At 43.8% G+C, this 18,117-nt stretch overlaps 1 protein-coding gene across 1 annotated transcript in view; it reads left to right on the top strand.

Moving 5' to 3' along the window:
• Window positions 1-18,117, top strand: part of SMCHD1 (structural maintenance of chromosomes flexible hinge domain containing 1) — a 622,004-nt gene that overhangs the window by 112,687 nt on the left and 491,200 nt on the right. Inside the window, exons 8-9 of the mRNA XM_073631430.1 lie at window positions 15,194-15,357; window positions 15,780-15,867. Coding sequence (XP_073487531.1) covers window positions 15,194-15,357; window positions 15,780-15,867 — 252 coding nt within the window. The remainder of the gene's footprint in view (window positions 1-15,193; window positions 15,358-15,779; window positions 15,868-18,117) is intronic.

The following is an 18,117-nucleotide window of genomic DNA, read 5'->3' as shown; positions in this document are numbered from 1 at the left end:
GGATATCGCCTTTGGGCGTAGTGTGCTGCAGGCAGCGGTACGAGGTCCTCAGGTCTGATTACACCCTACGTTGGTGTGGTCCCCTCCCCTCAAATAGCATTGCTCTGGGACATCCCATCAGTAATTACTGAGGCTCTGTGTCCCGTGATGTACGAGAAAGAAAAAAGGATTTTTATAACAGCTTACCTGTAAAATCTTTTTCTTTTGAAGTACATCACGGGACACAGAGGTCCCGCTCCTCTTCTAATACACTTATATTGCTTTGCTACAAAACTGAGGTATCCCCAGGAATGGGAGGGGTTATATAGGGGGTTGAACTTCCTGTCTAGGGTGTGACCAGTGTCCAATCACCTTGTGATACCCTATAACCCATCAGTAATTACTGAGGCTCTGTGTCCCGTGATGTACCTCAAAAGAAAAGGATTTTACAGGTAAGCTGTTATAAAAATCCTATTATTAACAAAAAATTCTCTAAAATCATTTCTAGCAGATTCAAACACAGCACATTTTACAAAATTCCTGTTAAATTTCTACTAAATATAAAAGCTTGGCTTGTACTGAGTTAATAACAAATGTTTGTAAATTTTAAAGTGATACTAAAGGTTCTTGTTTGTTATTTAAAAAAAATTAGGCGGGCTGGGGACCGGTCACTGCCAGGTATTTTTTCACCTTAATGCATAAGGTGAAAAAACACAAACCTTTACAACCCCTTCAAATGGCGCCTATTTGAGAGATAGTGAAAATCCGACGTACGCAAACATTTCTTTAAAAATCTGGAGGTTTTCCTTTTTCACTTACAGCTTTCAAAATTTGTAAAAGACAGAAAGCACATGGCCAGTAGAATAAAAAGAAGGTGCTACTGATTTTTAAGGCACTGCGATATTTGCGCAAATGTTTATGAGAAACAATATTTTTGCTAAAAATACACTAAAATCATAATGATGGATTCATACATGGCAAAATGTACAAAATTCCTGCTAAATTCCTAGTAAATATAAAAGTTAAAACTGTGTTGAGTTAATAACAAATATTTGTACATTTTAAATTGCACCTTTTTGTGAGATGGTGAAAACTGAAGGTACACAAAACTGTAAATGTATAGTGAAAAAATGGTAACCTCCGGGTTTTTTGAATAAATTGTTATTTACGGTTTTGTGTACCTTCAGTTTTTACCATTTCACAAAAAGGTGCAATTTAAAATGTACAAATATTTGTTATTTTTTAACACAGTTTTAACTTTTATGTTTACTAGGAATTTAGCAGGAATTTTGTACATTTTGCCATGTATGAATCCACTATAAATGATTTTAGTGTATTTTTTAGCAAAAATATTGTTTTTGGTAAACATTTGCGCAAATATTGCGGTACCTTAAAATTCAGTAGCACCTATAGAATAAAAAAAGTGCTACTGATTTTTTGGACCCTGCAATAATTGCGCAAATGTTCATCATATCGCTATTTTCACTAAAATCATTAAAGTGGTTGTTAAGCCACTCTAACCTGTATACACCATCAGCACTGCCTCCTATTGTAGTATCCCCCTCTGTGTGTGATTTATAAAAATAAATGCTGCAAATACCTAATTTCACTGCCGAGATTGCGATCCCAAGACTGGTCAGCTCTCTCTTTTCCTTCTCTGAGAGATACAGCGGGCGGAGCTGAGATTCCTCAGCTGATGTCAGTCTGGAGGAGAGGATGAGAGTGCTGGCTGGTCATGTGATCACAATATCAGCTCTTAAATGATGTATATACAGCATTTATGTTTATAAATCATTCATAGAGGGGGACACTGTAATAGGAGGCAGTGCTGATGGTGTATACAGGTTAATGTTATGAGAGCAGCAGGAGGGGGAGGGGCGGCTCACACACAGACAGAAAGGGGAGGGGGGAAGAGGACACAGGAGCAGAGAGGAGAGCAGATAGCAGGCTGCTGATGACAGAGGCACGTAAACTGACCACGGTGTCTGGTTTTAGCAGCTATGATACACCGTGGTCATTTTACAGAGGGGTGGGGAGAAACTGGCAGGATCAGCCAGGTTTTTTAGATGTTACAAGGTGCCAAATGACACAACACAAGCACTGTGTCATATAACATGCTTTAACCACTTCAGCCCCGGAAGATTTTACCCCCTTCCTGCCCAGAGCACATTTTGCGATTCGGCACTGCGTCACTTTAACTGTCAATTGTGCGGTCATGCAACGTTGCCCCCAAACAAAATTGACGTCCTTTTTTTCCCACAAATAGAGCTTTCTTTTGGTGGTAATTGATCACCTCTGCGTTTTTTATTTTTTGCGATATAAACAAAAAAAGACCATCAATTTTGGAAAAAAACTCCATTTATTTTTACTTTTTGCTATAATAAATATCCTCCAAAAAGATATAAAAAAACTTTTTTTCCTCAGTTTAGGCCGATATGTATTCTTCTACATATGTTTGGTAAAAAAATCGCAATAAGCCTATATTGGTTTGCACAAAAGTTTTAGCGTCTACAAAATAGGGGATAGTTTTATGGCATTATTATTATTAATTTTTATTGGGACTGCGACATTATGGCGGACACATCGGACAATTTTGACACATTTTTGGGATCATTGGCATGAATACAGCGATTAATGCTATAAAAATGCATTGATTACTGTAAAAATGTCACTGGCAGTGAAGGGGTTAACACTAGGGGGCGATCAAGGTGTTAATATGTTCCCTAGTACGTGTTCTAACTGAAGGGGGGAGGGTACTGTGCAGGGAAGATGACAGATCGCTGTTCATACTATGTATGAACAGACGATCTGTCTGTTCTCCCCTCAGAGAACCGGAAACTGTGTGTTTACACACACAGATCCCGGTTCTCCGTGTGTCAGCGGCGATTGCGGGAGCCCGACGGTGTTTGTGACCGCCGGGCACTCGCATCGGCTCGGGGGGCGCCCCCTAGTGGCCACAGGGCAAAGCGATGTTAAATAACGTTGTTTCGCCCAGCAGTGCCATCCTGGCGCAGTACGACTGCGTCAGCTGGTTGGCAAGTGGTTAAAGGAGCAGGATCCATTTTTTTTCTTTTTTGGGTTAACAAACGCTTTAATAGTGCACATGAACACAATATAGCTTACAAAATTCCTGCTAAATTACTACTAAAGCATCATTCACATGTGGCATATCAAAGTATCAAAGTGTACGTCAGTGGAGGGCCATGTTTAGCCGCACAGGGATGCACAAGTGTTCTGTGCATCCCTGTACAGGAAATCTAATTTCTATCAATTGGGATGCAACAGCTGCACAGGCATAGCTGCCGTTCCCAATCTGACATCCGTGTGGTTGTGGGTACAAGACCCCAAACGCAGACAGTGTGAGCTCAGGGACATGCATGCGGACCTACATGGATGTAAAATTGGGAGCAATGGCTCTGTTCGTGCATTTGCTACATCCCAAATGACATCTATGGGACTGCCTGCAGAGAGATGCACGGAACACCTGTGCATCCCTGTAAAGGTACGCTGTGTATGCCCTGTGTGAACAAGGCCTTAGGCCCCTTTAACACAGGCAGACAGATCGGGTATGCTTGTCCATTTTTCAGGTGGGCCCAATCGGACCACCCATTGTTCTCTATGGAGAGGCTGATCTAAATGTACATGCGTCCGTTTACACCTGCCTGCATCCGATCCAGTCCAGTTTGCTAAAAACAGATGGATGGGGAATCCATTCCCCATCCATCTAGCAGATTGAATCGGATGGTATCCAATGGAAATTGACAGGCGGTCCGTTTCCATCCGCAGTGTTCGCTCTGAATCAGCGTTTGTATGATTTTTTTTTCAAGCCACATGATTAAAGCCTGAGGCTCTAATTGGCTTGAAAAAGGTTGGGCTCGGGGCGCAGAGCTGGGACCTGGGGGGGCGGTTGCCGTCCCCTAAAAAAGTCACTGTGTCTTACTATGTTTTTTTCCCCTTTTACATTTTTTTTCAGTTATATTTTAAAATGATTTATTTATTTTTTGGGGTGGGGGTCTTTGAGATATTAGAGGTCTAAACCGACCCTTATATCTTTTTTTTTTTTTGAGACAGAAAAAGATTAATTCATAAAATGACAGTCTGATACATAGTAACACTCGCGGTTTACTATGATCCGCTGTCGTGGACATATAGGAGCGATCTGTAGTGTTCGCTGCCTGCACCCACTGTACTACACATGCATGTTTACCAAGCCCCAACTTCACCCGCACCGCTCCCCCCCAACCTCCCCGCCCCCCACAGTGCTTCCCAGCCTGACAGCCCACCGGTGCAGGGAGCAGCTGAAGGCGGCAGGAGGGAAGGACGGATGCCGCTCTGAGTGACGATGGGTCGGGGGGTGCGGGGGCAGTACGGGGGGTGATCTGATTGGCGAGGGGGCACATCTGGATCCCCCCAAGCCCCATGCAGCACCTGAAGCCGGAGGGAGTGGCAGAGGAGAGATACCGGCTAATGATGGTAGCTGCGGGGAACTGGTTTGTTGGGGGGGTGTAGGTTCGGGTGGAGAGGGGTAATCTGTGCCTGGGGGAGGAAGGGGGGTAAGGGGGATAGGAGAGAAGAGTAGGAGGAGTAGTTTTAGGTGAAAGTTAGCAGCGGGAGGTGGAGAGGTTAGGGACAGGGAAGCGGCGGGATGGGGGGGGGGGGGCAGTCACATTAGAGGTTTACTCTAATCAGGGGGTTGTAATTCGTTGCTTAGAGTTATCAAATTGTTCAGCAGAGTCTGCTGAACAATTCTGATATAAGTTTATGGTCACTGAAGTGACAATGAGCTTTTAGGAGAGGGAGAAATGAGTTCCGTACGGACTTGGCCACCTGCGGGCACTTCTGTAGGTGTGTACAGACCTGGCAGTGAAAGGGTTAATATTGGCCAGAATGTGAGGGTGGTCCCTTTTATCAGGGCAATGTCAGTTTCTCAGACCATGGTCGTCTCATTTGGCTTGTGGCAAGATTCTGGTATCCAGAGTACCACAGTCTTGCATACAAGCCAAATGAGATGGCATATTTACTTCAACTGAGAGAGATGGTCTTCCAGGAGATTCTAGAGTCCATCTGAGAAACTTTGACATTAGGCCCTAGCCCTAATGAAGAGGCTGATTACCCCCCCGCCTTCCCTTTTACCATTAGCAGAGGAGGCATGGCTGTGGTAGGATACAGACTGAGCCTTTTATGTGTACAAATGGAGCAGAGGAGGCACCGGGATGCATGGAAGGCTGTAGATTTTCTGTCTCCAGTGTTAAGGGGGTGGGGGGGCAGGGCTGGTCAGGCTCTGTGCACTGCCATTACTCCTCTGTACACTGTCAGCCAGAAGCCTTTCCTTTGTCCAGCATTCTGCATGGAGAAAATGAATTGTGGTGTGAACAGAGCAATTAGTTACATATCACTGCGCAGCAAAAATCTGCACGTGATACCAAACTTATGGTGTGAACAGGACACTTGTTTTCTTTGTGTCTATATAGAGACATATGTAATAAATACGCAGACTCTTAAGTCTTGATTCAAGAGAGCTAAGAAAAAATGTCCATGATCTTAGTACACTAGAAAAAATTGAGGCATAATGGTGGTAGGGCAGGTTATCCCAGGGCTAGCCTATTGTTTGGTTTGTCAGTGTCAGGGCTGGGCTCTTAGCAGCTCCCTTCTCTGTGCTTAAACTGCTCAGCTGCTGGATAAGGGTCAGCAATCATTGATCCCTCAGTGGCTCACCTGGTTATCCTTATTTGCTCGTCAGTTCCGCCTACAGCCAGCCCCTTCTGGCTATTTAAACTGCCTTGTTCATTCCTTTCCTGCCTTCGCCTAGGTCAACATATCTGGAGATTCTCTGCTGTATTGCTGTGAAAGACTGCCTGACTGGCGTCCCTTCTGGTTCCTGATCCTGTTCTTCTGCCTCTGACTACATTGATCTCTGGTTTCCCAATTACTGCCCTGTCCAACTACCCGCTTTGGTTACTAATCCATGGCTTATGTTTTGACCACGTTTACTGATCTGTACCATTTTTACCATTATATTAAAAGGTGTGATTTTTACTGCATTTCTGTCTGTGATTCATGGTTTCTGACAGCCAGTAACCAATCCTCCAGTTGGTGACAGTATAAACCAAAGGTTTAAAGTATAATTAAAAGAGATGTTCTGAACAAAAGAAACGGTTATACTCACCTGGATGGCTGCAGCTGTCCCCCACTGATTCTAAACTTATAAATGAGCAATCAAAGACCACTGATTGCTCAGTTCTCAGTCTTCACTAAGAAGAAAGCCAGTGACTGTCAGTCACCAGCTCTCTGCTTTGCCTCCCCAGTGCTCTGCAGTTCTGGGCTCTGGAGGGGGTGGGAGTGGCTGGCTCAGTCTCCCAGCAGCTTGCTAAGGGGCTGAGCCAGCTGCCGGTCCAGGCATGTGATTGGATCCTGACATTAACCACTTCAGCCCCAGAAGGATTTGCTCCTTTAATGACCAGACCATTTTTTGCGATATGGCACTGCGTCGCTTCAACTGACAATTGCACTGTCCTGCGACGCTGTACCCAAACGAATCAGACATCCTTTTTTCCCCCCACAAATAGAGCTTTCTTTTGGTGGGATTTGATCACCTCTGCGGTTTTTATTTCTTTATTGTACACACAGAGCCATAGTAGTTACTATGTGGGTTATATAGGTCACCTTTAGGTGATGGACACGGACACACCCTAAGACGGGAAGTTCACTCCCTATATATCCTCTCGCATTACTGGGAGTACCTCAGTTTTTTTGCCAGTGTCTAAGGTGTTGGTTACGAGTAAAGATGTGCTATGCTGAGCTCCGCTGGAGTAATCTTTGGGGTAAGCTATGCCAATTTGAATGGTACCTGGGCCTCGTTGCAGAAGAAACGAGGTTTAACCTGTAACACTTCTCTTTTTGAGAGCTGGAACTCAGGATCCAGTGCTTTGGTTTTTTCAGCCATAAAGTTTCCTGGCGGGGTGCTATACGGGTCCAAGGGAGTGGAAACTCCGTTAAAAACGAGCCCCGGTCCTTGAAGGTTTTTTAATGGAGCCAGTCGTGAGGGGTGAAGATTGTGTCTGTTTGGTTTTACTACAGAATCCCTGCAGCGGGTAAGGTAAGTGGAGATTCCTAAGGAATTTTACATTTTCTTATGGATTTTCTACATGTAGTAAATGTTGTAATGTTTAAAGTTGCCACCGGGTGCTGTAAAGAGCACGTACCTTGTTTGTGCTTCCCATATCTTGCTCTGTGTCAGCAGAAGCTGCAGGCTTCCTCCGGCTAAGCAGTCCCAAGCCTCTGGTAAGATGTTAGAGGGGGTTTTTCTTACTAAAACACCCCCACCTGGGCAGGAGTTTCACTCTCCTCTCCCGGAATAGGCAGGGGGAGCCCAGAACGATGGGCGGTATGCCATTCCGCTCCCTCTTCCACCGCCTCGGCGGTTCTCCACCTGCTGTCCCCCTTTCCACCAATCCCCCCACATGCCGATCCAGTCGGAACGGAGGCCCACTCGCGCGAGGGAAATGGTCTTTTTTAAAAAGAGGGGGGCGCGATAGGAAAAGGGGTGTGTGGCTTAGCGCGGCGTTGGTGTGCCTCAATGTCCACAGCGCCGGTGCATAATAAATAGCTCCATTTGCAGGCTGACGGAGGGACACAAGAGCAGATGGGGGCATGTAAATGACACAGGCATTCCCAAGGTACGTTTACTGAGCATCAGGCTGAGCATTAATAGCACCGGCAAGTGCTGGACTATTTGCTCAAGCAGTGGGTGCATTTTTTCTGGCAGTACCTCTGCGTTTGTGCATTGTGCACCCCATTAAAGGGCCCAAAGGTGTCTCCCTTGGGCTCTGAGGACCCTAGTCTCATCTCTACAATGCCACCCTCTCCTGAGAGATCTGGGGTGGCTGGTCAGGGTGAGCCATCGGGACCGTCAAGTGTTGCAACTGTTTCCAACATTGCAGCCCCTGTCTATATTACTGAGGAGGTTTTTTCCTCAGCTTTGGTGGGATTGGAAGAAAGGTTAGCAGCTTTAATCGCATCTTCCCAGAGTGGAAAAAAAAACGCGACAGGTCCCCTTTTACTACCCAGGACCCTCAAACAGAGGAACTGGGGGCGGGAGAGGATGAATTCCCCTCTGGGGACCGTGAAGAGGCTGATGACTCCTCTTCTGAGGGGTCAATTGCGGAAGGACCTCCTTCAGCTTCACAATCTGAAAGATTGCTGGTGCAATCTCTTACTGAAATGATCTGCTCCACATTTATGCTACCCTTAACTGAGTCAGTTGGTAAGCCCACTTCTTGTTTGGGGTTCGCTAAAGCCTCCTCAAGCTTTGCATGCCTTTCCTGTCCATTCATTGCTGTAACAGCTTATGTATTCTGAGTGGGATCACCCAGATAATCATTTTTTTTCCCTCCTAAAAAATTCTCAGCACTTTATCCCATGGAGGTAAAATTCACTAAAAAGTGGGAGATACCAGCAATTGACGCTGCTATATCCTCGGTGAATAAAAGTTTGACTTGTCCGGTAGACCATACTTAAATGCTTAGGGATCCAACTGATAAGAAATTGGAATTCCTGTTAAAAAACGCATTTTCTTTGGCAGATTCAGTGACTCAACCTGCAGTGGCAGCAATTGGTGTATGTCAATCCTTGAAAGACCAGTTGAGACAGGTGCTCAAGGTTATCCCTGATCAGCAGGCCCAGGATTTAGCCCAGTTACCAGGGGCTTTGTTTTGCAATTTCGCCATGAGAGATTCTATTCAGGCCTTACGCTTGGGCTGGTGCATATGCATAGAATCCTAGGGTTGAAAAATTGGTCAGCTGAAGTGCCATGCAAATAACTCCTGGCTAGTTTTCGTTTCCGTGGTGAACGGCTGTTTGGGGATGATTTGTATAAATACATCCAAAAAATTTCAAGTGAAAAAAGTACCCTTTTGCCAGTTAAGAAAAGGAGTAAACGTCTTTCATTTAAACTAGCTCCTTCTCCAGTGACAGGGGCATCAGCCTTCAGGCAGTCACGACGGCCTCCTACGTCAGGTTCAAGAGGTAAACCTCAGGGTCAACCCCAGGGACAAAAGAAGTCCGGGGAAGGAAACCTACAAAACAAAATACTAAAGCCTCTTTATGAAGGGGCGCCCCCGCTCGCTAGAGTGGGGGGAAGACTTATGCAGTTCTCAATAGTTTCCACAATAGTTCTAGGTTACAAACTAGAGTTTCAAGAGTTCCCGTCTCCTCGTTTTCTCAGAATTCTAGATCTGAAAGATCTAAACCGGTTCCTGAATATCTGCTCTTTTCGCATGGAATCAATCCGATCAGTTGTCTCCATCCTACAAGGAGGAGAACTTCTGGCGTTAATCGACATCAAGGACATCAAGGATGCGTACCTCCATGTGCCTATTTCCCCTGCTCACCAGAAATATCTACGTTTCGAGGTAGAAAATCTCCATTTTCAGTTTTTAGCTCTGCCTTTTGGTCTAGCTACTGCACCTTGGGTGTTTACAAAGGTCCTGGCCCCTCCTCTGGCCAGATTAAGGGCTCAAGGTATATACGATTATAGCTTACCTAGACAATCTTACCTAGACAAGCCCGCTTAGACCAAAGTATGGTCACCACAGTCAACTACCTGGAATACCTAGGTTGGATTCTCAACCTACAGAAATCTTCCTTAAATCTATCAAGGAGATTGGAGTACTTGGGTCTGATCATAGATACAGCCCAGAAAAGGGTATTCTTGCCCCAGGCAAAGATCAGCGCCATAAAGGAGCTGATTCAGGTCGTCAGAGCAAAGAAGAATCCTTCTATTCGACTTTGCATGAGGTTATTGGGAAAGATGGTGTCTTCAAGCTGTTCCCTATGCTCAGTTTCATTCAAGACTGCTGCAGAACAGTATCCTATCGGCTTGGATCAAGAAGGTCCAAGCTCTTGATTTCCCAATGCTTCTGTTTCCAAAGGTGCGCTGGAGCCTCAGTTGGTGGTGGATAACCAAAAATCTGCAAAAGGGAAAATCCTTCTTACCAGTTACCTGGAAGGTGATAACAACAGATGCCAGCCTTTCGGGTTGGGGAGCAGTCCTGGAAGAGGCGACTGTGCAAGAGAAATGGTCCAGAACCATCAACATTCTAGAGATTCGGGCAGTACGCTTGGCCCTGAGGGCCTGGACATTCAGGTTGCGGAATTGTCCTGTCAGGATCCAATCCGACAACACTACGGTAGGGGCCTATATCAATTACCAGGGGGGCACAAGAATTCATGCGGCCCAGAGAGAAGTGAATCATATCCTAACTTGGGCAGAAAGCCATGTACCTTGCCTATAGGCAGTCTTCATTCCAGGAATAGAAAATTGGCAGGCGGACTACTTGAGTTGCCAGCAGTTGTTCCCGGGAGAATGGTCCCTTCACCCCAATATCTTCCTGGCAACATGCTGGAGATGGGGGGATCCCGGACATAGATCTATTTGCGACCAAAAAAGATAACTTTGTGTCAAGAACAAAGGATCTGCTAGCATGCAGAACAGATGCCTTGGTGGCCCCGTGGGATCAGTTTTCACTGATTTATGCTTTCCCTCCTATTCTGCTGCTTCCACAACTTCTTTGCAGGATCAAGCAGGAAGGGAAGTCAGTGATTCTTGTGGCCCAGAAGATCTTGGTATGCAGAGATCATAAAGATGGCGGTAGGGGACCCATGGACCCTACCACCACGTCCGGACCTGCTTTCGCAAGGTCCAGTATTCCATCCTACCTTACAAACGCTAAATTTAACAGTTTGGCTATTGAGACCCACATTCTGAAGAAGCGTGGGCTATCAGGATCAGTTGTATCTACCTTGATTAGTGCAAGGAAGCCGGCCTCCAGAGTCATATATTATAGAGTCTGGAAGGCATAGGTTTCCTGGTGTGAATCCAGGGGTTGGCATCCCAGAAAGTATGTCATAGGTAGAATCCTTGACTTTCTGCAAATGGGGTTAGAGATGAAGCTGGCCTTGAGTACTATCAAAGGCCAGGTCTTGGCCTTATCGGTATTGTTTCAACGACCACTTGCTTCGCATTCTTTGGTCTGTAGCTTAATACAGGAGGCAACGAGGCTTAATCCACCGGTTAGGTAACCCCTGAACCCTTGGGACTTCAATTTAGTTCCGTCAGCATTACAGAAACAGCTTTTTGAGCCAATATGACATATTCCCTTGATCCTTTTGACAAGGAAGCTAGTTTTTCTGGTGGCCATATCTTCTGCAAGAAGGGTATCAGAGTTGGCTGCTCTTTCTTGTAAAGAACCATATTTAATTATTCACAAGGATAGGGTAGTATTGCGTCCTCATCCTAACTTTCTACCGAAGGTAGTGTCAGGTTTTCATCGAAACCAGGATATTGTTCTACCTTCATTTTTTTCCAGAACCCTGTTCTACGGAAGAAAAGTCGCTACATTCACTTGATGTAGTGAGAGCAGTCAAAGTCTATTTGAAGGCGACTGCTCAGATTCGAAAAACTGATGTTTTGTTTGTGTTGCCTGAAGGTCTTAGAAAAGGACAGGCAGCTTCAAAATCTACTATTTCTAAGTGGATTCGGCAAGTAATTGTTCAAGCTTATGGTTTGAAGAGGAAGGTTCCTCCTTTTCAAATCAAAGCGCACTCCACCAGGGCTGTTAGTGCTTCATGGGCAGTGCAGTACCAAGCCTCCATGGCTCAAATCTGCAAGGCTGCAACTTGGTCTTCAGTCCATACATTTACCACATTCTATCAGGTGGATGTAAAAAGGCATGAGGATATTGCCTTTGGGCGCAGTGTGCTGCAGGCAGCAGTATAGGTCCTCAGGTCTGATGGCGCCCTACTTTTGTTTGTGTCTCCCTCCCCTCAGATAGCATTGCTCTGGGACATCCCACATAGTAACTACTATGGCTCTGTGTCCCGTGATGTACAATAAAGAAAATAGGATTTTTATAACGGCTTACCTGTAAAATCCTTTTCTTGGAGTACATCTTGGGACACAGAGGTCCCTCCCCTCTTTGGATACATGTATATTGCTTTGCTACAAAAAGTGAGCTACTCCGATTAATGGGAGGGGTTATTATGTCTTGGGGTGTGCCAGTGTCCATCACCTAAAGGTGGCCTATATAACCCTCATTGTAACTACTATGGCTCTGTGTCCCGTGATGTACTCCAAGAAAAGGATTTTACAGGTAAGCGGTTTTTAAAAATCCTATTTTTTTGCACTATAAACAAGAAAAGAGCGACAATTTTGAAAAAAAAAATGCAAGGTTTATTACATTTTTGCTATAATAAATATCCCCCCAAAAATATAAAAAAAGAACTAATCTCTTCCTCGGTTTAGGACAATATGTATTCTTCCACATATTTTTGGTAAAAAAAAAAAAAAAAAAAAAGCAATAAGCGTATATTGATTGGTTTGTGCAAAAGTTAAAGTGTCTACAAAATAGGGGATAGATTTATTTTTATTATTACTAGTAATGGCGGTGATCTGCGATTTTTAGCGGGACTGCGACATTGTGGTGGACAGGTCGGAGACTTTTGGGACCATTGACATTTATACAGCAATCAGAGCTAAAAATGGCCACTGATTACTGTATAAATGTCATTGGCAGGGAAAGGGTTAACACTAGGGGGCGATCAAGGGGTTAAATGTGTGTCCTAGGGAGTGTTTCTAACACTGGGGGGGGTGGGACTGCCTGGAGGAGGAGACCTATCGCTGTTCATAACCAGTATGAACAGCAGATCTGTCTCCTAAACAGACAGATCTGCTGCTCTGTCAGGAGAGAGATCTCTGTTCTGTCTCTTTCAGGAGTGATTGCAGTTGCCCGGCAGACATCGCTTTGTCGTTGCGCTGTGCGCGCGCCTCCTAGTGGTCTTATAGTGGCTGATGTACAGCTAAGGCGATTTTCCCAGGGGAGCCAACCTGCCACAGTATAACTACGGTGGCTGGTCCTTAAGTGGTTAAAGTCGAGATCGATCCAGAGCTTGGACTGGCTGAGTGATGTTCGCTGACAGCTGACTTTAGCCTGCTGTGGGCTGAAAACTGGAGTCACAGAAGTGCAGACAGAAGTGCACTTGCGTAATCCCTAGGAGAAGTATAGCCAAAATAGCTTTGGCCTACTTTTTTCTCCCTTGCCAACCGCCTATAGCAGGAATATGCAATTAGCGGACCTCCAGCTGTTGCAAAACTACAAGTCCCATCATGCCTCTGCCTCTGGGTGTCATGCTTGTGGCTGTCAGAGTCTTGCCATGCCTAATGGGACTTGTAGTTCTGCAACAGCTGGAGGTCCGCTAATTGCATACCCCTGGCCTATAGTATATATACGTAATTATTTTGACAATAAATACCGTTGTTATGACAGCAGCTAGCTGCCCTATCATTTTGTTCTGTGGGTGATTCGGCATCTGATAAAAGTGATCCCCCCCCCCGGCTTTCCAGTGCTTTCCGTGTTTACCGGAGCCGTCAGTAGGCCGGAAGCGATCTGATCCCTCTGATGGCTAGGCAGTAAGTTAAGTGAGGGCAAGATGGCCCCCACTCAATTCCTGTGCCTTTGGAGGATCGGGGTGACCTCTGACATCACTTCTGGTTCTTGGGCCAAAACAAGTTTTTTTCGTTTTTTTTTTTTTTCTTTTGCTTAAAGTCAAAATGTTCTTTTTTTCTTTTTCTTTTTTTTCTTTTAAAAGTAAATGAGAGATCTAGGGTCTTTTTGACCCCAGATTTCTCAATAAAGAGAACCTGCCATGCTTATTTCTATTATTATTAGGGATGTTTACATGCATTGTAATAGGAATAAGGCTGGGTTCACACTGCTGCGGTGCGGGAATGCAGCAAATTTACTGCGGGTTCCCGCATCGCACCAACTCGCACGGCAGTTCACACTGCCATATGCGAACTGCTGGGGAGTGTCATACAATGTTAATGACACCCCCAGTTCAGCCCGCATATCGCAATGCGAACTGACAATTCGGACATTTTCGGATCGCATAGGTGTGAACACCCATGCGATCCGATTTTGGTCCGAACAAAAAAAAGGGTCCTGTGCGAGTTTGGACCGAATGCGGTGCGATATCAGCCATACTATCTGTATGGCTGATATCGCACAGCACAGACATCGCATGTGATGTGAACAGCAGTGCGCTGCGAATCACATGCGATGTCTGCCACCGCAGCAGTGTGAACCCAGCCTTAAAGTGATCAAACACATTAGGGTTGATTTACCAAAACTGGAGAGTGCAAACTCTAGTGTAGCTCTGCATAGAAACCAACCAACTTCCAATCAAGCCTAATTGAGAAAGCTGAAGTTAGAAGTTGATTGGCTATCTCGCACATGTGCACCAGATTTTGCACACTCCAATTTTAGAAAATCAACTTCGTTGTGTCTCTATAGTAAGCCTGCCTGCATACAGAAACATAATTTTTCCCTTTCTAACAGTGTTTTTTTTTTTTTTCATCATAGCAGTGATCTGTCAGTCAATAAACATAAAAGAAAAATCTCAGCTAATTGGGAAAGAAGGGCAGGCTTTTGGAAATGCCTTAATTGTTTTGAACACTATGCAAGAGGCATATAGAAGGGAATGGGTAGAAAGAAACAACATTCCTAATAACTTCTTTTTAATTCTTATCTTACATTTTTTTTGTTTACATTTATGACTCCAAGTTGTGCCTTTTAAGCAAAGGTGGGTCTTGATGATAAAAAGTAAAAGTTAAAAAGAGAATATAGGTGTTTTCAGCAGCCTTTTTATCTGGCAACACTGAAGAATATTTGTGAAGCTGAAAATCTGTTTTGCTAAATATGGGTTTTGGTAATTTTCAAATACAGCACCACTTATGGGCCCCTTTCTGGCTGTTTCCATTAGAATTGGGGTGCTGGCCAAACCTGAGGGTTCGTCCCATCTTCCTAATCTTTTCCACTTTCAATATGTAGTGTAGCTGCACAATCAGCAAGTCTAGCATTCAGGTAACATTATCCAAGTGGCAATACCAACCTTGCTAAATTCTACAAACTTTGACATATTTGAGTTTGTCCAAGGTGGGATATAGTAAAGTGCATCAAAGCTTGAGGGGGTAGGGGACGTGGGGTGATGTTAATGTCACTTGAATACATTTGTTTTGGAGTATTACAACTTCGGTTAAACTTTCATGCAAGGAAGTATTTAAGAATACTTGTGACAACTGGTAAAATCCTGTAAATGTTTTAAGTAGTACATTTCCTTTATAATAAACATCATTATTTTATATCACTTGTTTTTGTAGCCAGGCGATTATTTTCATGTACACGAAGATGAACGTTATCTGCGGGATCTCATCATGGAGGAAAATGCTAAAGATAGCTTCACAGCAGTTCTCATTACTGGTATCCAGCCTGTCCATATACAGTACCTGAAGGAGTTTCATCATCTATGGATTAGGCAGTTGTCGTGAGTATATCTGAATGCTTATTCATATTTCGTAAAGACAGTTCTTCTATGTTTACGTTTTCTTCACAAAGGCTTGGTTCACACTAGTGCGACTTTTGATGCAATTTGAGTCGCGCAGAATCACGTGACAAGGGAAATCCGATTTGTTTTCAATGGTGCTTGTTCTAATCAATACGACTCAGAACGATGAGATTTTGGAATAGGTTGCTGCACTACTTTGGTGCAATTTACTGTGCTGCATAGCCCCATAATATTTGCAAAGTTTCATCACACCACACAATCACACTGTAAATCGCATGAAAGTTGCATCGCAGTAGTGTGAACTGAGCCTTAATAATAATAATAATAATAATAATAATAACAATTAAAAAAAGTTTAGCTGTTGTGAAACTATTTTATGTAACAAGATTTTCTTACTTCAGGCACATCTACCATTATTACATCCATGGGCCTAAAGGAAATGTGCTGAATAATCCCAGCAATAAATTTAACAGCCACATTGACATACAGGTAAACATGACAATTTTATGATATCGTTTATCATCTATAATGTTTTAATCTTCACTAACAGGTGGTTAGGCTGCTTATCTGGAAGTAAAATAAACCAAACCAAATATATTTTATTTTTAATTTGTAATGGGACACTGTCATGTAAAATGAATAGAGACTGCCATTGTTGAACTGCCCTTGAAAAGGTTAATACTGCTAACGCTAATAATTGCTGTTTGGCACCAGACCCTGTGCATACAGGACCTTGCGCAATTCCTTATGGATTGGTGGGCCTATTGTTTTCACCCTCGAAAGTACATCTCCAACCTGGAGTAGAAAAGTACTGTTGGGGTTAGAGCTGCACAATTCTGGATAAAATGAGAATCACAATTTTTGCTTAGAATAAAGATCATGATTCTCTCACAATTCTCGGCGTAACATAATATTTCACATTATACAAAAAAATTGGGCTAACTTTACTGTTTTTTTTTGTTTTAATTTACTGAAATGTATTTTCCCAAGTCATCCTCCAGGACAGTCACATGAGAGATAGGCTTCACCTCCTGCAGGAAACACAAGCACACACGAGTTTACCATCAGTTCCTGTGTTTCCTGCCTCCTGCGAACACCGGCACTGGAGGGGGACTAGCAAATCCCCTGTTTGTTTCTTTTCAGACAGCAGTTTTTCTGGGGAAGGCGTCCCTGGATTTCCCCTTCTCTCCCCTTGTGAGAAAGCTGGCGAGGCAGCTAGTCACAAGTACATATTATGAGGGAAGGGGACACTCAAGGAGTCACTAAAGAAACTCAGATTTAGGAACCCCCCAAACAATCCCGGAGGTAAGATAGCATTTCCAGCCAACCAGGGTGGTTCCGCAAGCTGAATTCCCACCCAGAGGAGGAAAAGGAAAATAGAAAAAAATCAGCTTACCTGTGCGACCGGGAGATCCTGGTGTCAGCATCACACCCCGCTAACCTCCCTTAGCCTCAGGGCGGGCTTGCGCGCGCTGGGGGTGGGGGGGGGGGGGTGGGGGGGGGGTGGGGGGGGGGGGGGTTGACCAGCCCCTAGGCAGAGGTCCTTTTCTTCCTTCATGTAAAACTATCCGTGATAGGTTAAATATCAAGAGCTAAGAGCTGCTTACACCACACTCAATCCCTTGGGAGCTCCGTCACTGTGTAACGTAATACGGTCTGAACCAAAAAAAATAACTGCGTATGTGAAAGAAAGTAATAAATAATTAATCTCCTATCACCTCAGTGAAAAAAAGTTGCCTCATATGTTAAAAATTGGGTGACTTATGTGAAAAATAGTGAGAAAAAATGGTTCTTTAAATTTAATTGATTGGATTAACATAACCTCAAAGTTCAAAAGTATTGAGACAATATGGCGCCTACTAAAGAAAAAAATAATAAATACCTATTAGGTAAAAACCATATATGGAATAAAGTGTCAAGTGCATGTGCTAATTTATCTCTACCAAATTTTATAAAGCTAATAGATAAACAGTGAAATTAACCCCAAGGTTCAAAAGTATTGTGACAGTATGGCGCCTGATAAAAGTAAAAAGATTTTTTTAAAAAGTGAACAACCATATGTGAAAATAAAGTGTCAGTGCAGACTCCAGTTTATGGCTCTCTGAGTTATTAGCCAGTGTATCAATAATAAAATCTCTGTTGACGTTCCAAAATCTGATAAATATTAAATCCCATCAAAATCATACAAAAATGTTATATATAGAGAGAATGTTTTACAATCTATAGTTTTTAAAATTGATGGGTCTCTTAAAATATATTATCCATTTAAGACCAAAATGTTCATATAGCAAGATGATATATAAGCAAAGTTCAATATATATGCAGTGATTTGACCTCAGCACCAGCAATAAAAGGCAGTGACTTCTGTGTGTACTTCTAAAAAGGTGACTTGAAGTGCTTGCCCCCCAGTGCTCCCCCACTCACCAGAAACAAACACCCCTTACAGGGTTACCGAGCGACAGAGTGGGTGCCTTGGGGTAGTGTTGTTCCGGTACTGCTACTGTGCCTTTGTGCTGTATGATCCCTTCAGTGGTTCCAGGATGGGCTGTGCTTTCCAGATGGACCAAGCTGCTTCACCGTTTACCACCTATATCTGTTAGACTCTCCAAGATCCCAAAGAAAGAAAAACAGGGGGCTTCCTTCGTGAAGTATGTCCAGTATTTTATTGCACATAAACATTCCAAAGATTCCAACACTCCATAAATAAAAGGCTCAAGAGAAGATAATACTATTTGGCAG

The sequence above is a fragment of the Aquarana catesbeiana genome, linkage group LG05 (assembly GCF_042186555.1).
Source record: "Aquarana catesbeiana isolate 2022-GZ linkage group LG05, ASM4218655v1, whole genome shotgun sequence".
In the NCBI taxonomy this organism is placed as follows: domain Eukaryota; kingdom Metazoa; phylum Chordata; class Amphibia; order Anura; family Ranidae; genus Aquarana; species Aquarana catesbeiana.
This window is presented reverse-complemented; position numbering and strand designations above follow the sequence as displayed.